This window comes from Callospermophilus lateralis, chromosome 7 (genome assembly GCF_048772815.1).
Source record: "Callospermophilus lateralis isolate mCalLat2 chromosome 7, mCalLat2.hap1, whole genome shotgun sequence".
NCBI lineage: Eukaryota > Metazoa > Chordata > Mammalia > Rodentia > Sciuridae > Callospermophilus > Callospermophilus lateralis.
This window is the reverse complement of record NC_135311.1, coordinates 118,042,168-118,069,231: the sequence shown is the minus strand read 5'-3', so window position 1 is coordinate 118,069,231 and position 27,064 is coordinate 118,042,168. Positions and strand designations below refer to the sequence as shown.

Genomic DNA, 27,064 nt, shown 5'->3' with positions numbered 1-27,064 from the left:
AACTTGCAAAATGTTTGTTTTCACAAACTTGGAAAATGTTTGCTTTCATAAACTTGAAAAAATGTTTAGTTTAATATAGTCATAATTTTAAGCATCATTATGATAAATTAATTGTGTGTGCTTTAGTTTTCCCTGTTCTGCAGATTTAAATACTTTCATGGAAAGGAAAGTATTGAACACACCATTTTAATTTTTTAGATATACGCCTGTGGGGCGTTCCTTTTTCTCAGCTCCAGAAGGATATGACCACCCTCTGGGAGGGGGAAGAGAAGTATGGTTTGGATTCCATCAATCTGTTCGACCTGCCATGTGGAAAATGATGCTTAATATCGATGGTAAGGGAACTAAAACCATATTCTGAATTGGATAGTTGATTTCTATATGGCATGTGTGTATAAATTTTATGTATATAATTACATGTACTGGTGTCTTGAAGTAATATTCAGGCATGTATTATGACAAACTGGGAAAACTTTTTATTTTGTTGCATTTTATTTCAAATGTTTTTATGCAGAACTTGACCTGGAATGCTACTTAACATGAAGTAAATGCATGAAAACAAGCATAAAAGCCCTGATATGATCATCTGAGAAGTCTTCTCTTACAACTAATTCACCTTTGCCCTCTTAACTCTTTGATAACATTTTATTATAAAATACATATATTAAAGAAAATCTGTTGGTTTTGGTGACCCTAGGTGTAGTACATAATGTGTTGCTAATTGCATTCTCATTTTTAAGGTGTTCTCTTACAAATCTTTTCTTTTCATTTGAGGAGGTACTGGGGATAGAACCCACAGACAGTGTACCACTGAGCTACATCCCCAGTCCTTTTTTAACTTTTTATTTTGAGATAGGATCTTACTAAGTTGCCCAGGCTGGCCTTGAACTCATCCTCCTGAGTTTACTGGGATTACAGATGTGTACTTCTATGCCCAACTCTTAGAAACATTTTCAAGTTTATATAAAAGTCAAGTGAACATCATGATAAACTGCTATATATATGTAACTATTATTCAGATTGTCAGGATTTTTCTATTTTTGCTTAATCTATCTCCATTTCTTCCTATACTGTGAAGTTTTAAATCAGATTCTGAACAGCATATTATTTTGCCTACACTAAATACCTCTGCAAATTTGAATATTATATAGCAAAAAATGTTATTTTCATATATGAAAAATAATCATTGTTTTGTACTCTCTAATATCATGTCTTAGATCAGATTTCCCTGATTGTCTCAAATACATCTTTTTCTAGTTAGTTGATCTTTTTTCTTTTTCTTTTTCTAATTTGATACTGGGGATTGAACCCAGCATCATTTAACCACTGAGCCACATCTCCAGCCCTTTTTATAATTTATTTAGAGACAGGGCCTTGCTAAGTTGCTGAGACTGGCTTTGAACTTTCAATTCTCCTGCCTCATCCTCCCAAGCTGCTGGGATTACAGGTGTGTGGCATGGCGCCCGGCTTAGTTGATTCTAATCAGAATTCAAACAAGATCTACGCATCACTTTTGCTTATTATGCATTTTTTACAGTCCCATTTCCTTCTCTTGTGTGTTTGGGTTTTTTTCTTTTTCCTTTTTAATGTCATGGACTTGTTGCAGAAACTTGATCACTTGTCCTGTAGACTATCCCCAAATCTGAGTTTGTCTTTTTGTTTTCTTGAGTAATTAATTACCTTGTTCCTCTATCCCCCATATTTCCTGAAAATAAAAGACATGAAAGTTTAATTCAATTTTGGTTCATAATATTTCAAAAATGCTTCATATTATGTCATGCTTGAAGACCTACAGTACTAGTGATCCTAATTTAGTGATGCTAAGATTAATCTGTAGATTAATCACATTAATCAGTAGGTTCAGGGATCTAGCCACTGTAAATTTCCCAATGAGCCTTTCAGTTACTTTTTATTCATTGATGGTAGTTCCTCAAATCATTTATTTCACTAGATATTACCAATTGTTAATTTTTCTAATTTTGTTATTCTTATGTGGAAAAGTATAGTGTCCTATTGATAATTGATCTGTGTTTATTAGCTTTGTGGCACAGCAGAATATTCCAGGCTCATCTTGTGTTTCCTGCCCAGTCCCTGGACTTAGCCATTCCTCCAAGGATTCTTGATCTTTCCAGATGGGTAGAGTTTCCTAATTTATTTCAGTATTGTCTGCCATTATAAAAATAATGGGAAAGGAAATGTTTAACCAGTCTCCTTTAGATGTATAATAGGACTGTTTTTAATCATTTGCCATTTCAGAACATCTTTTCATATATATTTAGATGTATCTTAAGATAAATTTCTAGTGGTAAGATTGAAGGGTCAAGGGTAAATGTATTTGTAATTTCAATCGTTATTGCCAGATTGCCCTCCAGAGGTTGTAAATATTTTGCATCATTGAGTGAGAGTACCTGCTTTCTTATACTTCGCCACTAGATAAATTTTGTCAGATTTGTAAGAAATAGTTTCCTTCTGTACTTTTCATTTGTATTTGATCACCTTTTCACTTATATAAGGCCACTTGTGTTTCTTTTCTTCACTTTTTTTTTTTTTTTTTTTTTTAGTGCTGGTAATTGAACCCAGGGCTTTGTTCATTCTAGGTAAATGCTGTAACACTGAGCTTATGTTTCTTTTTATTTATCTATTTTTATGTGGTGCTGAGGATCAAACCCAGGGTCTCTCATGTGCTAGGCTAGCGCTCTACCACTGAGCCACAACCCTAGCCCTTATATTTCTTTTTTAATGAACTGATTATTGGTCTTTTACCCTTCTTTTCTGTTGGACTTTTTCTTCTCATTTACTGAGAGTGCTTTATAAATCAAGCAGATTAACTCTTTGTAATACAAGTTGCATAATTGTAGCTAGCTTGTCTTTGGTGTGGTGGTGGTTTTTTTTTAATTTTTTTTAGTTATACATGGGCACAGTATCTTTATTTTTTGTTTATTTATTTTTATGTGGTGCTGAGGATCGAACCCAGGGTCTCACATGTGAGAGGTGAGTGCTCTACCGCTGAGCCACAACCCCAGCCCCATGGTGGAGTTTTTTGTTGTTGTTTTTTTCCCTTTGGGTACACATGTGCACACCAATACTTACTGATCAATCATGTCTCTTAAAAGAGTTCTTCCCCTAGTCCTGGAGAATGAATTCACGGCCTCAAACATGCTGGGCCAGTACTCTACCATTGAGCTATATCCATAGTCCATTTTTATGTCTTTGAATATCTGATAGAGCCAGTCTCATTTTCTCTTTTCAGGGTTTTCAAGACCATTTTTACCTATTTTACCACACAGTCTTTATAAATACGTTGTATAAGCTGGGCACAGTGGTGCATTCCTGTAATCCCAGTGGCTTGGGAGGCTAAGACAGGAGAATTGTGAGTTCAGAGTGAGCCTCAGCAATGGCAAGGCGCTAAGCAACTCAATGAGACCAAATAAAATACAAAAATAGGGCTGGGGATGTGGCTCAGTGGTTGAGTACCCCCTGAGTTTAATCCCCGGTACCAATCAATCAATGCCTTGTATAGATGAGGAATGCACAGTTGTTATTTTTATTGAGATTTCATTATTTTATTAATTAAGTTAGTCTAAATTGGCATCTTTAAGATGTTGAGTCCTTGTGTTCAAGAACATATATCTTTCTATTTCCTTCAGGAGAGTTTTAAAGATTTCCTCAGTTAAATTTTGTACATTTCTTATCTCTCAATATTTTTTGTCTTTATTGCTATTAAATAGGTTTATAGATTGTCTTATGATTTATATACATGAAGTCTTATTAATTTCTGTGTACTTTTTAATCTTCATCTTATTGAATTCCATTATATGGTATTTTTTTCCAAGTGATTTTCTTTGAATTTCTAGATTATAATTATTATCTGCAACTACTGATAGGTTTATCTCTTTTTTCAGGTATTTTACCTCTGATATTTTTCTTATCAGATTATATTGAGAAATTTAAGCAGGACATATCTTTTTAGGTAGTAGAGTGTGTGTGTGTGTGTGTGTGTTTTAACCTTACTTTGCAGTGGTGGGAATCAAAACCAGCAGTTGCTGGGCAAATGCTCTACCACTAAGCTGCGTCCCCAATCCATAGATTTATATTGATGACAACAGAATAGTTTTGGTTTATGGTATCTTAAAGCTTTAAAGCTGCTGCTTCTTCTTCTTTTTTTTTTTTTTTTCTATTTAATGGACAAAGGAAGCCAGATAAATAAAAAGGTCTTGATTTTGTCAAATTGTTTTATGTCATTTTTTTCTAATTGTATATTTTTGAACCTCTAGATGGTATATTTTCTGTGCTTTTTAGATGATAGTTCTAATACTAGAAGTTTCCCCCCACCTTATGGTTACCTTTGTGCCCTTATGGGATACTTACCTTCTTTTCTTTTTTTAAAGTAATCTTTTGTTTCCCTTAACGAATAACATTATTTCTCTTTATTAACTAGTTTTACACTAGTTATCAGCTTGTTTATTTACCCTTGTGGTGTACTTTTTTTTTTCTTAGAAGAGTTCAGCTTTAAGTAATCCCAGTAACTCAGGAGGCTGAGGCAGGAGGATCTCAAGTTCAAAGCCAGTCTCAGCAACTTTGCAAGGCCCTAAGCAACTTCGTGAGACCCTGTCTCAAAGTAAAAAATAAAAAGGGCTAGGGATATAACTCAGTGGTTAAGCTCCCGTGTGTTCAGTTCCTAGTACCAAAGAAAAGGGATCTGTTTGTTTTGTTTTGTTTTATTTTATTTTCCCTTTTTAAGACAGTGTCTTGCTGAGTTGCACCCAAGGATGGTCTTGAATTCATGATGTTCCTGCCTTAGTCTCCTAAATAGTGGATTTCAGGCACATGCCGCGGAGCTTGACTTTAGGGATTTGTTTTTTTGTCTGGTTGCTAAAAGTATTTTTTCCGACTCTTTTATTAGATTTTTTTTTACTTAGTTGGCCATGTGGAGTCAATTTTATTTAGAATATGATATTCCCTTTGAAAATATAGGTAGGTACAAGTCATATCTTTTTAAAAAAATAAATATTAGCTTATTTTCACTTTGAAAATTTCCATCCAATGTGTATACTTTACCAAGTGTTTGTGACAGTTTAATTTTTATTTTTGAATTAAAAAAATCTTTTTCTTCCATTTCTTTGCTGAGTTTTGCTGTGCATTTTTCATAACCTCTTATTGATAGGCAATCTCTTCTGTCTTCTCTGAGCTCTTTTTTTTTAACTGCATTATGCATTTTTGAACACATGTTAAAAAGTAAGGATATATTTCCTCTATTTTGTGATATCGTCTGTTGATTTTTTGTTGTTGTTGTTAAAGATGTTACACTGCCCTTTCCCCCACACACACAATTTTTACCTGGTATCTTTGTGTAGATACATACTGGGTTTTTGTTGTTCATATTTGATCAAGATGCATTCTTTCAAACTACCTATTAAGAGGGATATTACAGGTATGCCAAGAACATTAGTTGCATCTTAGGTTCAAGATAGTTTTCCTGGTTTCTCTGCTCAAAACTTCTGTCCTCTTTTGTGCCAGTGGATTCCTTCTTCAAAGTATAGCCACATCTTCTGGGCCTCTCTAACTTAAGTGATTTAAGTAGTGTGAACTATCAGCCTTGAGTTCCCACAGGTTCTTATAGCTTCTACTACCAAAAGATATGACTCTGCCTTCTAAATTTCTTGCTTTGTATGTTAACAATTAGAGAATTTGGGAAATTATATACAACTTTCCTGTAAGTTGAAAGAAAAATGCATGCCTCACTTTTAGAAGAGTAGTTTTTTTCTGAGACTGAAACTTTTCCCTCCACTTACTCTCATGACAGTTTCTATATCTCCTTCTCTAGTTGCTTCTGAGATATCCCCGATCCGGTCTCAATTATAAATGTTGCAATTCTGACTTAAGAGAGGAACCTTTTCTTCTGGGAGTGAAAATTTGCTATTCCCCCACTATTTTATACTTTTTATCATTCTCCCATGCTCAGATGTGGCTTCTTGCATAGGTTCTAGTAGTCCCAGGTACTTTGGGCCATGTTTACTTATGATTTGGTATTTTCTGCTTTTTATTATCTTCTAGTTTTGCTGAAGATATATGGTTTTGTTTTGTTTTGTTCTTTTTCTTAACTTTCTCTTTGTTGCTCTACACAGGTCCTAAGAGAAAGATGGGGAAATTTGGAAATTGCTATTATGTTCCTACTGGAACATGAAGTCTAGCTTTGGAAATTTTTAAGAATAATTTCTAAATAATCTATCAAAGAAATCACAAAAGAAATTTGAATTTCAAATTGAGTGATTAACAGTACACATCAGAACTGGCATAATTGACTAAAACAATGCTTAGAGAGAATTTAAAACTTCAAATGCCTATTACAAAAAAAGAAAAGCATCAGTGACCTGAGCATTCATCTCAACAGTTAGAAAAATAACAGAAAATTAAACACAAAGAGAATAGAAGGAAATAAAAGCTAAAAATAGAAACCAATGAGGGGGTAAAACTTATCTCCTTTAAGTAGGGAGACTTCAAAGATTCTTAAGAAGGATAGTGACATGATCATATTTGTTTTCCAGAAAGAGACCTCTGGCAGCAGTGTGGAGAATAGATAGAGGAGAAAAAAACTAATCTGAGAAGCCAGTTAGGAGGCTTTTCAATCACTAGTTCAGGTAAGAGATGGTGATGGTCTGATGTGGGATGGAGAGGAAGGAGAAAATTCCAAGGATTAAGCTAAAAGCAAAACAAAAAATAGATTTAAGAACCATGTCCAGAAAAAAATCTTTGGGTATAATTACTGGTACATGGAAGTAATGAGAAACAAGGATTAGAAATTTTACTAGGTTTTTGAAGGAATTCCCTTTGCAAGTAGACTACAAACTTGGTATATTAATCAAGATTCAACTGGAGAAGCAGAGCCAGTAGTAGATTTGTAGAGATTTGGTTTCTGTAGTTGTAGGGGCCAGTAAAACCAGTCTGAAGTCTTAGGGCAGGCTGTCAGGAAAGGCAGGCTAGAAATCTTGGGCACAGTCTGAAGCTGTTTTCTATAGGTGATTTTTGTTCTCTGTTTTGGGGAAGCCCCAGCCCTGCTTTTAATTCATTTCAACTAATTGAATCAGGCCCATCCACATTATCCAGAATAATCTCCCTTACTTAAAGTCAATTGATGATGGACTTTAATTACATCTACAAAGTAGGCTTCATACAACACATTAGTATTTTATTGAATAAATGGCAAATAGTAGCCTAGCCAAATGTGACACATTAAAAAAAAAAAGCAACAATACTTGGCCTAAAAATTTCTGTGATTAATTTAATCCTTGAAACAACCTTTGAATGCAGTGACTGTGCTCTATCATAAACTGATTTCCAAGAAGAGGATACCCTCTAACACACATTCAGATTAATGACTCTGAAGGCATGAATGCCAGTGCTGTCCACTGAATACGGGAGGTAGATCTGCTGGTGCTGGTTAGTTGGCAGTATACACCATATGTAGATAGATTGCATGTTAACATGTTAATAGCATAATAATTCTATGGAACATATGGATAGAGACATGTAGTATGTAGTTATAAATTTAGGTCAGAAAATCTGTAGTGGTAGGAGCTAAAATTAAGAAAATATCTTGAGTCCTCTGAATCTAAATTTATATTTAAAACAGAAGTGGGAAAAGTCTTTAGGGATAGTGATTTGATTAAATCTAAACAGGCAAGAGAAGGGTAAGACCATGGGGAATACCAATATTTAAGGAGTGAATTAGAACCACTAAACAAGTAATGATTATTACAGAGTGTATGAGAGCCAAAAATAGTGCTAAGAAGCCAAGAAATAGAATATGTTCAAAAATAGATGATTTAAAGTTAAACAATGAGAGCTTTTTCAGTAAAGTCAAGAGCAAGACAAGGATATCATTACTATGATTTAGTTACTGTCATGTTTTCTAATTTCTGTTCTTCTTACAGGTTTCAATCTACATGTTACTTCCTTGAGAAGCGTTGTTTGACAGACACCCTTCTCCCCCCATCCAGCCATCCCCCAAGTCTGAGTTAGGTATTTCTCTTATGTATTCCCATAGCACAGTATTCTTCCCCTGTACTGGCATGTGTCACCCTGAATTGAAAGTGTTTATTTTTCTGTGTCTCCAGTTAGAATAAGAGCCCCTTTAACTAGGCACTGTCCATCTTATTCCCCAGTGTACCTTCCATGCCTAGTGTAACTCTTGGTCACATTCAGGAAAAAAATAATAATAATAAATTCATGAGCATGAAGGAGGAGCATTCCAATGAGTCTGAAAAGTCAGAAGTATTTGTAGAAGTAAGTGATGTCTTAGCTGAGATTTAACAGTGTTATGAGATCAAGAATTTGGAATGAAAAGCAGATGTCCAGGAATAAATGTTTTTTGAAAAGTTTCTAAGCTATAAAACTATTGAAAGACAAGAGAAAAATCTAAATAAATGAAATCGCTTGAGCCTTTTGAGAAATCCTAAAATGTTAGTTCTCCCAAAATTAATATAAATGCAATTTGAATTAAAATCCCAATAGGATATGAGGTTTGATTGAATTGACATTAAAATTTATAAGAAAGAGTAATTTAGGGCTGGGATTATAGCTCAGTGGTAGAGCACTTGCCTAGCATTGTGAGGCACTGGGTTTGATTCTCAGCACCACATACAAATAAATAAAAATAAAGTCCTATCAACAACTAAAAATAAAAATAAATAAATTAAATAAATAAATAAATACACACACACACACACACACACACACATATATATAAACAAGTATAAATATTTTTTTAAAAGAATAAATGACCAAGAATAGCCAGTACTATTTTAAAGAAAAACAAAGAGGATTGCCCTACTTGTTAGAAAATTCTAACAGTATGTCACAGTGATTTAAGTGTAGGGACAGACAGGTTAATAAAGCAAAAAAGTACCTAGAAGCAAGGCAGATGTGTGTGTTTGTGAAATTTTTGAAAGTGGTGTTTTACATAAATGGGAAAGAGCAAAGTATTCATTTAAATTGTGTTTATATAATTGTTAGACATTTTAAAAAATAGTTGGATCTATCTCACACTTCATACAAAATTTATTTCTAGGGATCCTAAATATGAAAAGCAAAACTTTGGAATTATTTGGAATAAAAATAAGAGAATAGTTCTAACACTGAGCAAGATAAGGACAGATGAAATAGAAAAATGGGTAGTTCTCAAAAGAGGAAACCTAGTTGGACAAGGTAATGCATAGTTGTAATTCCAGCAACTCAGGATGATTGCAAGTTCAAGGACAGCCTGGGCAATTTATTGAGAGCCTGTCTTGAAACAAAAAAAGAGGAAACCCAAATGGCCAATAAACACATAAAATTCTCAAATTCATTGATAAATAGGAAATTACAAATGAAATCAACAAAGTATCATTTCACACCCATCAGATTTATAAAATTAAAAAGTCTTATAAAATACCAAATGTTAGTGGTGATAAAGTAAAAGAAATATTCATACACTGTTGGTAGAAGTGTGATTTGGTACAACTACTTGGGAGACAGTTTTCATTATCTAGAAAATACAAAGTAAGCTGGTAATCCCAGAGGTTTGGGAGGCTGAGGCAGGAGGATGGCAAGTTCAAAGCCAGCCTCAGCAAAAAGCAAGGCGCTAAACAACTCAGGGAGACCTTGTCTCTAAATAAAATACAAAATAGAGCTGGGGATGTGGCTTAGTGGTTGAGTGTCCCTGAATTCAGTCCCCAGTACGGCCTCCCCCACCACCCCCAAAAAAGAAAATACAAAGTAAAAATGAAATTGAACTTACTTTAAACCAAGAGATATCTGGCACATGTGACTGACACATTACATGTAATAGCAGAAATTTGAAACAGCCTAAATTCCTGCCAACAGTAGGATGAATAAATAGTATATAAATTGTTACTCTGATGTATTACATAACAGTCAAGGGAATGAACAGATCTGGATATATTAGTATAGATCTTCAAAACAACATTGGATGGGCAGGTAAATAGCAAAAGGATGTGTTATTTATATAAATTTAAAACCAAACAAAAGTATATAGTGGTTATATACAAATTCAGAAAAATTATAAAAACAGATGGGACAAATACATACCAACTTTAGGATTGTGGTTCCCTTTAGAAAGAAAGAAAGAAGAAAAATGGAATAGTCTGCCTGTAGGAAGAATTCACCCAAAGGCTGCATGTTTTAAAGAAAAATATGAGTATATTTATTTATGTGAATGAAATGTAACTTGTGCTTTTGTGAAGCAAAGAAAATCTTAACCTTTTTTAAAAAAAGATTATAATATCGTAATGAAATGAAAATAACACTTAAACATGTTTATGGTTTTGTCCCCCCCCACCAGCTTTATTGAGGTGGGATTGACAAAAATTTTATGCTTAAGGCACACATGATTTTTGATAATACATATGCATTGTGAACCACAGTCCAGTTCATTAACATATCCATCACCTCACAAGTTATATGTGTGTGTGTGTGTGCATACCCATTTGTGTATGTGACACAGAACATTTGAAACCTTCTTAGTAAATTTCAAGTGTACAACACATTATTACCTATATTCACCATACTGTACTAGGTTTCTAGAACATACTTTTATAACTGAAAATGTGAATCTTTTGACCAACATTTCCCCATTTCTTTCTCCTCCCATCCCATTAGAATGGTAACCATTCCACTAGTAGTTACCATTAGAATGATAACTACCATTCTAATCTCTGTTTCTATGAGTTTGGCATTTTCAGATTCCATGTATAAGTGAGATCATGCGGTATATGTCTTTCTGTGTCTGGCTTATTTTACTTAACAAGTCCTCCAGGTTCATCCATGTTGTCACAAGTGATAGGACTTCATTCTTTTCATTCTTTTTCAAAGCTGAATAATATTTGCTTACACACACACACACACACACACACACACACATATTTTCTTTATTCATTGATCTTTCATGGGCACTTAGGTTATTTCTTATCTTGGCCTTTGTGAATAATGCTGCAGCGAACATGAGAGTACACATCTCTCTTCAGTATGGCGATTTTATTTCCTTTGGATACAAACCCAGTAGTAAGACTGCTGGATCATATGGTAGTTCTATTATATTTAATTTTTTGAGTAATTTCCACTGTTCTCCATAATGGCTATACCAAAGGTTTATTTATTAACTGCCAATAAAATGTAATGCTGCTATGGAACATGAAAAATATTGCAGTCACCCCCTTACTTGCCAAATTTCCTCCTTTTTTTTTTTTTTTTTTTTTGGTAATATTGGGAACTGGAGCACTCTACCATTGAGATATATATCCACTTTTTTTTTTTTTTCATTTTTCATTTTGAGGCAAGGTCTCTCTAAGTTGTCTAGGCTGTTATTGAACTTCAATTCTCCTGTCTCAGCCTTCAGAGTTACCGGGATTACAGGCTACATGCTCAGCTTAAATTTTGTTTCTCTCACATGAATATACTCTTTTATTTTTTCTATGTAATTTTGATTTGTAATCCTTGCGGCTGGTGTGCTACACTATATAAAATAGCGCTTATTCTTCTTGAAATTACCTGAAGAAAACTGGGATTGAAATACTACAAAGGAGAATAGCTAGTGCAGTGGAAACATAACAGAAGATCCATTCTGGTCTCATTGTTTAAGGAATATTCCCAAGGCAATGACAGATAGGAACCACATGAAATTTACGGAGATAAACATAGACAATTACTCTTTAAGAAAGAAAGCATTGGGGCTGGGATTGTGGCTCAGCGGTAGAATGCTCACCTAGCACTTGTGAGGCACTGGGTTCAATCCTCGGGACCACATAAAAATAAATAGATAGATAGATAGATAAAGGTATTGTGTTCAACTACAACTAAAAAATGAATACTAAAAATAATTTTTAAAAAAGAAAGCATTTTAGTTCTAATTGTATGATAAACTTGTCTTGAAAATAATTGTCAATGATATTTAATGACTTCTCATCTATGTAATTAAACTATTTTACTAATCTAAAATTTAAAAATTTCTTTTTCTCACTTTTCAGTATCAAGTTGGGAGATATCTTATAATTGATGATTTAATCACAGTTTAATTTTATTTTTAATGTTTTCTTTTTATTTTTAATGTTTAAAGAAAATTTTTGGTACCTGGGACTGAAGCCAAGAGTGCTTACCCATTGAGCCACACCCAACGCTTTTTAGTTTTTGTGATAGGATCTGGCTAAGTTTCCTAGGACCTTGCTAAGTTGCTGAGGCTGGTCTTGAACTTGCGGTCTTCCTACCTTGGCCTCTCAAGGCATTGAAATTACCATGTGCACCACCATATCTGACTATCGGGTTTCTTTTTAAAGATACATAATAGCATTAATGGCATCTTAGATTTTAATGAAATGCAGAATTTTTATTTATTTAGCCTTCCTTGGGCCCAAAATCATTTACAATTTGGATTTTATTATTAAAATTCATAAATTTGAAGAGCATCATAATAAATCTAAATCTGATGATGTTAGTTGTATATCCCTTAAAATTTTTTTTTTCCATTTTTTCCATTTTTATTTTTTGATTCATTTTGAACCTGGGGCTTTGCACATGCTAAGGACATACTCTACTACTAAATTACACGCTCCCCAACCCTCTCTCTTAAAATATTTTTTCTTTACCACTTTTTGTGTGCCAGATAGAATGCTAAGCATTTTAAATTATCTCACATAAACTCCACCACAGAGCCAGGTGAGGTGAAACACTCCTGTAGTCCCAGCCACTTGTGAAGCTGAGGTGAAAGGATCATTGGAATCCACAAGTTTAAGACCAGCCTGGACAACATAGCAAGACTTCATCTCAAAAGAACAGAACAAAACAAAACAAAAAACTCCACCACAGTTATATGAGTTAGTTGATACCCCAGCTGAAGTTTCGAAACAGTCATTTTATTTGCCCAAGAACATATACTCTTTATTTAAATGGTAGAGATCAACTCTTCTGACTCCAAAGTTTATACCTTTAACATTCACAAGTTTTGTAGTCCCTCAAGAAACAAGGTTATTATCAGGCAAAACTCTCTTTTTAAATTTCAGTTAAGTTTGTTTTTTCTTTTAGATCTGGAGGGTAGATCTGTGATAGGAGTACTTTCTAGCACACATAAAACCCTGTATTTGGGCTGGGGATGTGGCTCAAGTGGTAGCGCGCTCACCTGGCATGCGTGCGGCCCGGGTTCGATTCTCAGCACCACGTACAAAGATGTTGTGTCCGCCGATAACTAAAAAAAAATAAATATTAAAAAATTCTCTCTCTCTCTCTCTCTCTCCCCTCTCTCACTCTCTCTTTAAAAAAAAAAAAAAACCCTGTATTTGATGCATAGCACCACACAGTTTTTATTTTGCCTTTTTATTTTTTAAAATATATTGCTAGTTGTAGATGGACACAATACCTTTATTTTATTTTATTTTATGCTTAGGATCAAACCCAGTACCTCACGCATGCTAGGTGAGTGCTTTACCACTGAGCCATAGTCTCAGTCCTGCCTTCTTATTCTTTTTAGTAAAAAGTAGCTTGCTCTAAAGCATTCAAGGTAAAAAGTAGTCAGCATGGGGCTGGGGTTGTGGCTTAGCAGTAGAGCACTTGCCTAGCTCGTGTGAAGCCCTAGGTTCAATCCTTAGCACCACATAAAAATAAATAAATAAAATAAAGGTATTGTGTTTAACTACAACTAAAAAAAATTTTTTTAAAGAGGTCAGCATTTATAAATGTAGAATTTAATCCTTGTAATTTGATTTTGCTTACACGTCAGAAGTTTACATTGCATATGCTTTCTTAGCATGGCAGACAGATTTATAGTAATCACAATAGTAGTGTTGCTTCCTTCATTTATTTGTCTTGAGTTCAGGTTTAAGATTGCTGGGCATGGTGGCACATACCTAAAACCCCAGCTAATGGGAGTCTGAGCTATAAAGATTCCAAGTTTGCGGTCACACTGTCTCAATTTTTAAAAATAAATACATAAAAAAGGGCTGGGAATCTACAACTAAAAAAAAAAAAAAAAGGTTGTGGCTCAGTGGTAGAGTGAGGTGCTAGGTTTGATCCTCAGTACTACATAAAAATGAAGATGTTGTATCCAACTACAAGTAAAAAGAAAAAAAATTTTTAAAAGGGCTGGGATATAGAGCATACCTGGTTTCAATTTCTAGTATCCTACACCCATTAAAAAAAAAAAAAAAAAAGAACAAGAGCTAAGATTAAGAAATAATTTTATAATACTCAAATTAGTACTTTCAGAAGTAAATCAAAACAGAACATTTCTTTAGGGTATAATGCAAGTTTTTCAGCTGATTCAGGTAGCAGAACAGGAATTTTTATCAAGGTGAGGTCAAGCAAGGCCAACTAAAGATATCTAGGTCAGATTTAACCAGGCAGTCTGTCCTCATGTAGCAGGAATCTTAGTGTGGTGCCCTTTGTCAGATTTTTTTCTTGATTCCTAATACAACCTTGATTCAAATCTGTTTCTTGATTCATACTGTTTGAATCTGGTTGGATGTGCCCTTCATATTTGGTGCACTGCCTCTTTAGATCACACTTGGAAATTCTTTGGTGAATTATTTTTGTGTTGCTCCTATGTTGATCTCATATCCTTTTGTGTGTGTGTGTGTGTGTGTGTGTGTGTGTGTGTGTGTGTGTGAGATGCTGGGAATTGAACCCAGGGTCTTGTGTATGCAAGGCAAGCACTCTACTAACTGAGTTATATCCCCAGCCCCCATCTCACATCCTTTCCTTCCTCTTCCCAGGAGTTTCATAAAAAAGTACATTTTTTTTGACACCTTATATGTTAGAAACTGTACTTTATCAACAAACCTCAGGAGACTGAGACAGGAGGATGGCGTGAGCCAGGAGAACACAGCAAAACCCTACCTCAGAAATAAATGGTAGTTTCTTTGTTGGAAATAGTTTTTCTTTAGAAGTTTGAAAGCATTGCTCCATTAAAAAAAATTATAATAACATTAGTTTGTATTCTTTTTGCAATACTGGGCATTGCTTGAACCCAGGGTCTTTCACATTATATCCCCAGCCCTACTCCTTTTTTTTTTTTTTTTTGGTGTGTGTGAGTGTGTGTGTGTGTGTGTGTGTGTTTTACTGGAGATTGAACCCAGGGACAGGCACTCGATCACTGAGCCACTTCCCAGCCCTATTTTGTATTTTATTTAAAGCCAGGGTCTCACTGAGTTGCTTAGTGCCTTGCTGTTGCTGAGGCTGGCTTTGAACTTGTGATTCTCCTGCCTCAGCCTCCTGAGCTGCTGGGATTACAGGCGTGTGCTACCACACCCGGCCCTGCTTCATTTTTTTTTTCTTTTTTAATGTTTTTTTTTAGTCGTAGATGAACATAATACCTTTATTTATTTTTATGTAGTGCTGAGGATCGAACCCCACTCCTTGCACGTGCTAGGTGAATTCTCTACCGCTGAACCACAACCCCAGCCCCCTGCTTCACTTTTAAAAATAACTATATTGAGGTTTAATTTATATAGTATAGAATTCACCCATTTTAAGTGTATATCTTTATATGTCTTTATTCCCCAGTTTTCCTTTACTTTCTAAAAATTTCCTCAACTCATCTTCCAATTCTTTTTTTTCATTAGTTTTATTATATTTTTTTTTTAATTTCTAACTGTTCATTTTTTATTTCATGAATATTATTTTTGAATATCATGCTGTTTCTGTTTTACAGATGCCATATCCTTTCTTAGCTTTCTGAACATACTAGCTAATTTTGGATTTATTCCTGGTATGTACTTATGCTTTCCCCAAATTCCTCTTTGTTTGTTTTGTTCTCAGTCTTTCATTCTGGAAGATGTTCCCAGATGTATAGTATCCTTGATTATCTACTCATGATTCAATGGGAGTCTAAAACCCTGGCTGGAAACACAGAATACAGGGAGCAGACTTTTTTTTTTTTTTTTATTAACTTGTTTTACAGTCAAATGCATTTTGACATATAGTACACAAATGGAGCACAACTTCTCATTCCTCTGGCCGTACATGGCTCAGAATCACTCCAGTAGTGTAATCATACATGCATACGGGCTAATAATGGCTGTCTCTTTCTGCTGTCCTTCCCATCCCCAGAGCCCCACTCCACGCCTCACTCCCCTCTATACAAACCAAAGTTCCTTCATTCTTCCCTATCCCCCCACCCCATTATAGATCAGCATTCTCTTATCAGAGAAAATATTCAGCTTTTGGTTTTTTGAGATTGGCTTATTTCACTTAGCATGATATTCTCTAATTCCATCCATTTTCCTGCAAATACTATAATTTTATTCTTCTTTAAGGTTGAGTAATATTTCAGTGTGTATATGTACTATATTTTCTTTATCCATTCATCTGTTGAAGGGCATCTAGGTTGGTTCCATACTTTAGCTATTGTGAATTGAGGTGCTATAAACATTGATGTGGCTATATCACTGTAATATGTTGATTTTAAGTCCTTTGGGTATAAACCAAGGAATAGGATAGCTGGATCAAATGGTGGTTCCATTCCAAGTTTTCTAAGGTATTTCCATACTGCTTGCACCAATTTGCAGTCTCACCAACAATGTATGCGTGTTCCTTTTTCCCCACATCCTCACCAATGCTTATTATTGCTTGTATTCTTGAAAATTACCATTCTGACTGGAATGAGATGAAATCTTAGAGTAGTTTTGATTTGCATTTCTCTAATTTCTAGAGGTAATGAACATTTCTTCATGTTTGTTGATTGATTGTATTTCTTCTTCTATAAAGTGTCTGTTCAGGCTGGGGGCTGTGGCTCAGCTGTAAAGTGCTTACCTAGCACGTGCGAGGCCCTGGGTTTGATCCTTAGCACCACATATAAATAAATAAAATACAGGTATTGTGTCCAACTATAACTAAAAAATAAATATTTTTAAGAATAAATAAAGTGTCTGTTCAGTTCCTTAGCCCATTTATTGATTGGGTTATTTGTTTTTTTGTGAAGTTTTTTGAGTTCTTTATATATCCTAAAGATTAGTGCTCCATCTGAGATGTGTGTAGTAAAGATTTTTTTTTCCCATTCTGTAGGCTCTCTCATCACGTTGTTGATTATATCCTTTGCTGAGAAGAAGCTTTTTAGTTTGAATCCATCCTATTTATTGATTCTTGATTTTATTAGGAGTCTTGTTCAGGAAGTCAGATCAAAAGCCAAAATGATGAAGATTTGGGCCTACTTTTTCTTCTGTTAGGTGCAGGATCTCTGTTCTGGTGTCTAAGTCTTTGATCCACTTTTGAGTTGATTTTTTGCAGGGTGAGAGAGATTCAGTTTCATTCAGGAGAGATTTGTTGACTCTGAGCTTCATCATGAGGTGATTTCAGTGGATTGAGGTTGGAGAATCTTTAAATTTCTTCTCTTGGCAGGTCAAGTTACCCAAAGATGAGTCTTCCAAACTCCAGTCTGGTTACCTACATTCTGGAAGTCAAGATGGGGATTCTGGCTGAGGAAATCCTTCATTCAGCATTTAATGTTTATAGTCATTTAATCCTTTGTTTATAGTACAGTCTTGTGCCTTGAACTATGCCTGGCATCTTTCTTCCTAAGAGTCTTTTTTTGCATCTGTAAACCGATGCAAAAAGGAAGAAGGGGCAGCTGTTCAGGATCTAGATAGAGGATCTAGGACTTCACCTTCTCAAACTGATTTCCTCTTTATTTTTCTGCATCATCCACATCCTTTTATCACCAGTTTCAGAGTTACCTTGTACAGCCACTTCTGCATTTTGAGGACTTGGTAGTGTAAATGCAGTTGGTTCTTAACCTTTACCAAAACAGCTGGCTGTGATTTCATTTTCTTGGGTCTACTATATCAGTTACAACTTGCCTACTCACTTTTCATCTTCCAAAATGTTGATGTAGTTTCTCTTCTGTTCTTCTCTCCTTCTAGGTTTGTGTCTTTTTTTTTTTTTCTTACCATATTTATAGTGGAGTTTGAAAAGAGAATGAAATGAGATACTCCTGCCGCCTTAACCCAGGCTCCGTGTTTATGGACAGGGACTTTGATTCATCTCTTTGATTTCCAAACCATAAAGGAGATACTTAATAAATGTTTGAGTGGATTATGAAGTCCTATTTTACATCTATATTATCTATCACTGCTTATCAAATTGATACAAAACTAAATGACTCAGACAACAATAAATATTATCTTATATACTTTCTATCAGGAATTACGGGGTGGCTTAACTGGGTGGTTCAGGTTCAGGGACTCTCATGAAGCTGCAATCAGTGTTAAGACTTTACTGGAACTGGGGAATCCAGTTCAAGATGACTCACTCAATTGATGATGACTTATTTCTGAAGACCTCATGAGTTCCTTGCCATGTGGACCTCTCCTTAAGTCTGGGTAAGTATCCTCACAGCACTGTAACTGGCTTACTCTAGAGTGAGTAATCCATGAGAAAGCAAGACAGAAGCTCTAAAACATTAATACCTAGCATGGAAAGTTACATTCTGTCATTTCCATAACATCCTATTGGTTACACAGATCATTTATATTCAATGTAGGAAAGATTACACAAAGCTTTGAATCCCATAAATCAGGACTCATGGGGACCACCTCGCACACAGGCTATAACAGTTTACATGAACTAGAAAAAGAAGAGCAAATTAAACCCAAAGTAAGTAGAAGGTAAAATATAATAAAGATAAGAGAAAAAATTAATTAAATAGAGAATTAAGGAAGCCAACTTTTGGTTCTTTAAAAGTTTTAATAAAATTAGCAGGGCACAGTGATACACCTGTGATCCCAGACAAGTTTCAGGCTAGCTTGGGCAACTTAGCAAGACCCTGTCTCGAAATTTTATAAGGCCTGCAGAGGGGAATGGGAGGTGTTAGGGATATAACTCAGTGGTAGAATACCCAGGATTCGATCCCATGTACCAAGGGGAAAATAATAAACTAATCATAGAACTAATCAAGAAAAATAGGAAAAACATTACCAGTATCAGAAATGAAAAGGAGTACTACTAAAGAGCTTTTAGAATTTAATGTTGTGTTAAAAGGGAATGTCATGAACAACTTTATGCCAATTCGGTAACTTAGTTAAAACAAATTCCTTGACAGACACAACTTTACCAAAATTGGAATAACCCTGTATAAAATAAGTTGAATTTATAATCACTTCTCACAAGAAAAACACCAGTCTTAAATAATTTCACTGGTGAATTTTATCTAATAATAAGGAAAAAATAATTCTAGTCTTTCATATATTCTTTCAGAAAACAGAAGAAGAAAAAAGGCTTTGTAACTCAATTTTTGAGGCTACTATACCTAATACACCTGACAAAGATAACATATACTCTCAACACAACAAACTACAATAAAAAAAAAACTTATAAAAGCATTTAGAAAAACATGTAGGCATCATCATACATTTATGATGAAAAGATCGAACACTTTTGCCCTAAGATCAAGAACAAAACAAGGATGCTTAGGTCCCAGCCAATGGTAAATCAAAAAAAAAAAAAAAAAAAAAAAATAGAAGAAGAAGAAGAAAAGAAATAAAACTGTTTCAGGAAACAATAGTCTACACTAAAAATTCTAAGTAATCAAAAAAAATCCCTACTCTAATTAATAGATGAATTTATCAAGGTTACAGGATACTAGTTGCAGTTATAAAACAACAGTGAATACTAGCAATATAACAGCATTCAACAATTGGAAAAATGAAAACATTTTATCATATGTAACATCAAAAGAACATGCAATATTTTGGAATAAATTGAAAGCTGCAACAGATTATTAAGAAAGTTAACAAAGTGGCCTGGTGTGGTGGCGCACACCTGTAATCCCAGTGGCTCAGGAGGCTGATACAGTAGGATCGTGAGTTCAAAGCAGCTTCAGCAACCATGAGGCGCTAAACAACTCAATAAGACCCTGTCTCTAAATAAAATACAAAATAGAGCTGTGGATGTGACTCAGTGGTTGAGTGCCCCCTTAGTTCAATTCCCTGGTACCAGAAAAAAAATTATAAAAATAGGTACAGGAGTGGATCTACTCAGGATGATTGATTTTTGCCAAACAGCCAATATAATTCAACAGGTAAAAGGGTAGTCTTTTCAATAAATAATATGAGTAACTGAATTATTTGTATATTAAAAAAATTAACACTGACTTTATAACTAAAAATTTAATTCAAAGTATATTTATTATAGGCCAAAACAAAAAAACAATACTGGGAAATATTTAAGAAAAAAACAGGGTCTGGGTTTGTGGGCTCAGTGGTAGAGCTCTTGCCTAGCATGCACGAGGCCCTGGGTTCGATCCCCAGCACTACATAAAAAAACTAAATAAATAAAAGTATTGTGTCCATGTACAACTAAAAATATTTTTAAAAAGAAAAAGAAAAAACAGAAAAAATATTCACAACCATGGAGTAAGCAAAGATTTCTTAATAAATGGGAAACCATCTAAGTTAAACTCTTTTAAGAACACTCTTGGGCTGGGGATGTGGCTCAAGTGGTAGCACGCTCGCCTGGCATGCGTGCGGCCCAGGTTCGATCCTGAGCACCACATACAAACAAAGATGTTGTATGCGCCGAGAACTAAAAAAAATAAATATTAAAATTCTCTCTCTCTCTCTCTCAAAAAAAAATATATAAAAAAAAGAACACTCTTAAGAAAATAAAAAGGCAAGCTATAGCTAGAAGAACACTTGCAAAACATACCTGAGCAAAAGCCTTGTGTCTGAGATATATGAAAAACTTAACTCATAAGACAACAGATCAAAATGCAGTCAAAAGCATATACTTGGGGCTGGACTATACCTGGCAGTATTATAGTGTGTGCTTAGCATGCACAACGCCTGGGTTTGATCACCAGCACTGAAAAAGAAAAAGAAAGAAAACAACTTCACAAAAGATGTATGGCTGGGGTTGTAGCTCAGTGGCAGAGCGTTTGCCTAGCACAAGTGAAGCACTGGGTTTGATCCTTAGCACTACATAAAAATAAACAAATACAATAAAGGTATGCTGTTCATCTACAACTACAAAAAAAGGTTTTTTAAAAAGATGTGAATAAATCCTTGAAAAGATTCTAAACATCATTGGTTATCCAGGATATACAAATAAGTACCACAACAATATACTTCATAACCTGTAAATTGGCTAAATTTAAAAGACTGACAATACCAAGTTTTAACACAGATGTGGAACATATACTAATGGGGATATAAAATAGTACAACTACTTTAAAAAATAATTTGGCAGTTTTTTAAAGTTAAATGTTCTCAGGATGGATGCAGTGGTGCATATCTGTAACCCAGCAAATCAGGATGCTGAGGCAGGAGGATCTCAGATTCAAAGCCAGCCTGGGCAACTTGGACCCTGTCTCGGGGTCTAAGAGTTAGGGATATAACTCAGTGGTAGAACACTCCTGGTTTCAATCCCCAGCACTGCAAAAAAATTAAAATTAAAAAAAAAATAAAGTTAAAGCTGGGCATGTGCCTATAAACCCAGTGACTTGGGAGGCTGACAGGAGGGTTTCAAGTTTGAAGTCAACCTCAGCAATTTAGGGAGGCCCTAAGCAACTTAGAAAGACCCTGTCTCAAAAAGGGCTGGGGATGAGGTTCAGTGCCACTGGATTACATCCCTAGTACCAAAATAAAGTTAAATGCCTGAGGTCCTGAGCTGTGTCCTCAGCATCTAAAAAAAAAAAAAAAGTAAACATTCTCTTGTCATATGGCCTGCCAATTATGCTTCTATATCTTTGCCCAAGAAAAACAAAATTATATGCCTGTGCAAAGATTTGTAAGTTTGTTCATCTATGTTTGTTCATTCATAATAACTTGAAACTGGAAACAACCCAAATGGCCAATGAGAAGTAAATGGAAGCTGGGCATGTGGTGCACACTGGTAATCCTAATAGCTCAGGAGGCTGAGACAGGAGGATTACCAGTTCAAAGCCAGCCTCAGCAAAATCAAGGCACTAAGCAACTCAGTGCGATCCTGTCTCTAAATAAAATACAAAAAAATAGGATTGTGGATATGGCTCAGTGGTTGAGTGCCCCTGAGTTCAATCTCCAGTACCCACCCCCCCAAAAAAAGTAGTGAATGGAGGAAAGAAATTGTGACCTATTTGTTCTAATGAAGTACTATCCAGTGATTAAAGCAAATCTAATTCATAAAACAGTATGAATAAATCTCAGTTAAGATGTACAACAGAAGCCAAATGGAAAATAACCTGTACAGTATATGGAATTCTTTATTTTAATTTATTCATTTATATGTGGTGCTGAGAATTGAACCCAGTGCCTCACACATGCCCGGCCAGCATTCTACCACTGAGCTCCAACCACAGCCACCATTTATTTATTTATTTATTTATTTATTTATTTATTTAAAAGATAGAGAGGGGGGAGAGAGAGAGAGAGAGAATTTTCATATTTTTTATTTTTTAGTTATCGACAGACACAACATCTTTGTTTGTATGTGGTGCTGAGGATCGAACCCAGGCCGCACGCATGCCAGACGAGCACGCTACCACTTGAGCCACATCCCCAGCCCCCCACAGCCACCATTTATATGGAATTCTGAACCAATTGTTTATGAAAGAAATCAGATGAGTTGTTGCATGAAACAGATAGGAAAGACCTTTTTACAAAGGGGAGTGTTCTCTGGGGTGGTGGAAATGTTCTTTCTTAATTGGAGAGGAGGTAACAGCATAGATGTATATATTTATTGAGATCATTGAAGTTTGCACTTTGAAGTTTATTGTATATAAGGTATATTTCAAAATTTTTTTTTTCAAAAATGAGAGATCACTAACCTATCAAAATAGTTAAAATTCAAGACTGACAGTGCTAACAGTTAAGGAGAATTTGGCACAGTAGTGACTATTACACACTGTGACAGGGTCAATTGTTAACACCACTGTGAAAATTAGTCATTGTCTAAGAAATTTAAACACACATCCCTCTTACCCCAGCAGTTTACTCCTGGATATAGCCTATTGTAGAGGAATTTGTGTATAACATACAAAGATGTTCTATCATCCTTCATAGTAGCCAAAGAAAGTTACCAACACAAATGTCTACCAGCAGAGTGGATAAATTGTGTATTTTTTCAATAGAGTTATGCACCAGTGAAAATGAAGAAACTAATTACATTGAATTAATATGGCAAACTTAGAAACAATCTTAAGTGAAAGTCTCAAAAAGGTCACATGCATTATGTTTCCATAAAATTCAAAAACAAGGAAAACTAAAATAGTATTTAGGGATATGTATTTATTTTATAAATCCATAAAGATTGGAAATCACTACTGTAGAAGACAGAATTTCGATTACCTTTAGCGGAGAGAAGGGTTAGGGAAGGGATTAGAGAAGAGATTTCTGGGATACTGGTAATAGTTCTTAATCTAAATGGTGGTTACATGGATATTTACTTTGTAAAATTTGCTAAGAGACACATTTATGTTTTAGGCCCTTAGGTAAATAGGTGGTATTTTACATTAAAAAAAAAAAATAGAGCAGGGCTGGGGATAAAGCTTAGTTGGTAGAGTACTTGCCTAGCATGCACAAGGCCTTGGGTTCAATCCCCAGCACCACAATAGATAGATAGATAGATAGATAGATAGATAAAGCAATCTTTAACCTATTAATGAATAAATATTCCTGAGCTTCCATATGTTTTGCTAGATGATATAGGAAATATAGAGATGTTTAACATATGCGGTGCTGAGAATTGAACCCAGTGCCTCACACATACTAGGCAAGCACTCTACTACTGAGCCACAACCCTAGCCCCCTACTACTACTCATTTTAAATGTGGCAAATATTTATTATTTCTTTTTTCACATGTTATCTCCTGTCGTATCTTAAGAGAGAAAATTTTAGTTTTGACATTGTGAAAAGCAATCCTAATCTCATTTTGATGGAACATTTTTTTATACAGCCTCTTCAAGGAGTTAGCTTATATTGCCAGTATGGTTCTGCCTGGAATTAAGATGTCAGTGGACTGGTGAACCTATGACATGAGTAAAGAGTTCTTCAAAAATGAGAAAAGGAGCTAGGGTTGTGGCTCATTGGAAGAGCACTTACCTAGCACATGTAAGACACTGGGGTTGATCCTCAACACCATATAAAAATAAATAAATAAAAATATTATGTTTATATACAATTAAAAAATGAGAAAAGAGCCAGCACAGTAGTGCACACTAATAATCCCAGCTATTTGGGAGGCTGAGGCAGGAGGATCACAAGTTCAAGGCCACCCTGGGAAAACTTTTTTTTTTTTTAAGAAAGCAGCTCTATAAACTTGCTATCATTTCTGGCACAAGTAGGTACCTTGCATTGATTTATCCCAATGCTCTGAGAAATAGGTTTTTTTTTTTTTTCCTTTTTGTACCCTCCACAACAGATAAATAAAGTCTAATAAGTATTGATAAGTCTTTTTGATTTCCAAATCTATCCTTTTTCATTATTCTAACACTGATACCCATCAAAATAGAAACTTAGCTAAAAAATAAGCAAAGGCTTGAGATATACCTCAGTGGTATAGAGCATGTGCTTAGTATGTATGAGGCCCTGGGTTTAATCCCCAGCACCAAAATGAATAAATAAATATAAAGAAAGAACAAACATGCAGTAGTTGATAAATGAAAAATAAATAGGTTTCCAACAGAACAAAGTTTTCGTGATTATTTATGAGTAAATTCAAGAAAAGACACATGACTTTTAGATTAAAAAACCTTAATAAAATGAAAATGTCCTTAAATTTGGAGAAACTCTGTATTCATGAATTAAACAACTATGAAAGTACCATTCTGGATATCTAGTCTTAATTTTGGTGAATTTTCTTTCCCAGGTTTTTTATTTTATTTATCTCAAGACTGGCAATCTAATAATTTCTCATTTTCCCCCAACTTCTCTCAATATTTGTACTTTCTCAACTTTTATTTATCTAAATTCTAATGCCTTCTCACTAACTTATACTACATACATATAAATTTATAACACAATTTATTTATGGTGTCGATGGATATTTGAATTTATTCTTTTTACTCTCACCATGCTATATAATAACTTTTTTTTTTTTTTTTTGGCACTGGGAATTGAACCCAGAAATGCTTTACCACTGAACTATACCCCAGCCCTTTTTATGTTTTATTTTGAAATAGGTTCCCCCCATGTTACTGAGTCTGGCCTCAAACTTTTGATCTTCCTGCCTCAGTTTCCTGAGTTGCTTGGTCTACAGGCATGCCCTACTGTGCCCAGCTTTATGCCTCTTTTGTAGATTGAAATTTCTCGAGCATATATATACCAATAGAATGGAATTTCTAGAGTGAAAATTTATTCACATTTTCCATTTTTTATGTATTTTCATTAGCTCTCCTAAATGTTTTTAGCAGTTTATATTCTACAGTCTAAGAGTTTTCATTCTTCAATTGACTTTTCAGCTTATATTACCAGCCTTGAAATTTTTTATAAATCTTTATTGGTATAAAATCATTCTTGGCTAATTTGCTTGACACTTTTTACTCACCTTGGTTGGTAGCTTGTTGTTGTTCTTATCTGCATTTCCTTAATTGCAAATCAGATAATTATTGATACTTTATGGGTTTTGCCAGTTAGATTTTTCCCTTCTATGAAATGTCTAGTAATATGCTTTGCCATTTTTATTCTTGTGTCTTGATTTATAGGAACTCTTTATGTAGTCTAGATTGTAATAATTTGTTATACATATTCTCTACTAATCTCTTTGTTTTTCTAAGTTTTGTTTATTGGTATCTTTTTTCTTACAGTTTTCATGGTTTGTCATTTTGGGGTTTTATTTGTTTGTTTGTCTTGTATTGTTTTGGTACTGGGGAATGAACCAAGGGATCCTATATACCACTGAGCTACATCCCCAGCCCTTTTATTTATTTTAAGACAGTATCTCACTAAATTGACCAGACGGGCCTTGAATTTAAAAATCCTTCTGCTTCAGCCTTCTAAATTGCTGGGATTAAATAGACACGTCAACATGCCTAGCTTGTTTCTTAATCTTGTTTAAGATATTATTTTTTACTTCCAAGATCATAAAGTTTTGTTGTTGTTGTTTTTTGGGGTTTTGTTTTGTTTGTTTTTGTTGTTGTTGTTTTTGTTTTTTTGTACCAGGGATTGAACCCAGGGGCACTCAACCACTGAGCCACATCCCCAGCCCTATTTTGTATTTTATTTAGAGACAGGGTCTCACTGAGTTGCTTAGCACCTTGCCATTGCTGAGGTTGGCTTTGAACTCCTGATCCTCCTGTCTCAGCCTCCCGAGCTGGATTACAGGCATGCGCCACTGCACCTGGCAAGATCATAAAGCTACATTTTCAACAAATATTTGTTTTCCTCTTCATATTTAGTTCTTTAAATGTATGTTTGGTTTTGCATATGGTATGTGGTAGGCTTTTAAGTCTCTTCTGCTAGTCTCTGTGTATATCCTCACAATTTCTTGATTGGAAGAATTATAACAAATCTTGATGAATGATAGGGTGGGCAAAAGGGGTTGCATCCTGTTGCATATGTTCAGTCCTATTAGAATTAAATTCCTATGAATTTGCCTATCAATTTGGAGATAATTTACATGAATAAGCTATATTACTGTATTTATTTAGATTATCTATAAAATCTTCCAAAAATAAGATACTTTCTACAGGTCTTACACATCTTTTGCTTTAGACTTTATTCCAAAAACACCTTTTTAAATTTTTTGTTGTGATTATAAGTAGTATCTTTTTAAAACTGCATGTTAAATTAGTTGCTAAGGTATATAAGTATAATTTAACTTTGTATGTTAATCATAGATAGAGCAACATTTCTGAACTATCGGTAATTCTGTAATTTATCTGTAGACTTGTGTTTTTCTATATAGGCAGTCATATTATGAAGTATAATGGTTTGTTTTTCCCTTTCCAAAACCTTTGTACCTTTCATTTCTCTTAATTTGCTTTACTGTGCTATCCAAGATTTTCTATTAAGTGAAGTTGAGTTTACCATAAAGTTTTGGTAGATAAGTTTGATCAGATTAAGGGAAGTTCCATTCTGGTCTTAGTATAGTAAGAATATTTGCTCCAGTGCTGGA

The 27,064-nt window shown here is 34.6% G+C and overlaps 1 protein-coding gene and 1 non-coding gene across 3 annotated transcripts in view; both read left to right on the top strand.

The window, feature by feature from the left end:
* The window catches only part of LOC143403100 (protein argonaute-3), a 103,391-nt gene that overhangs the window by 36,934 nt on the left and 39,393 nt on the right, over positions 1 to 27,064 (top strand). For both annotated transcript variants that reach the window (XM_076860755.2, XM_076860756.2), the window contains exon 5: positions 199 to 335. In XM_076860755.2, coding sequence (XP_076716870.1) covers positions 199 to 335 — 137 coding nt within the window. The remainder of the gene's footprint in view (positions 1 to 198; positions 336 to 27,064) is intronic.
* Positions 20,221 to 20,295, top strand: Trnaa-agc (transfer RNA alanine (anticodon AGC)). The gene has a single exon. It is a non-coding gene; the product is annotated as a tRNA-Ala (tRNA).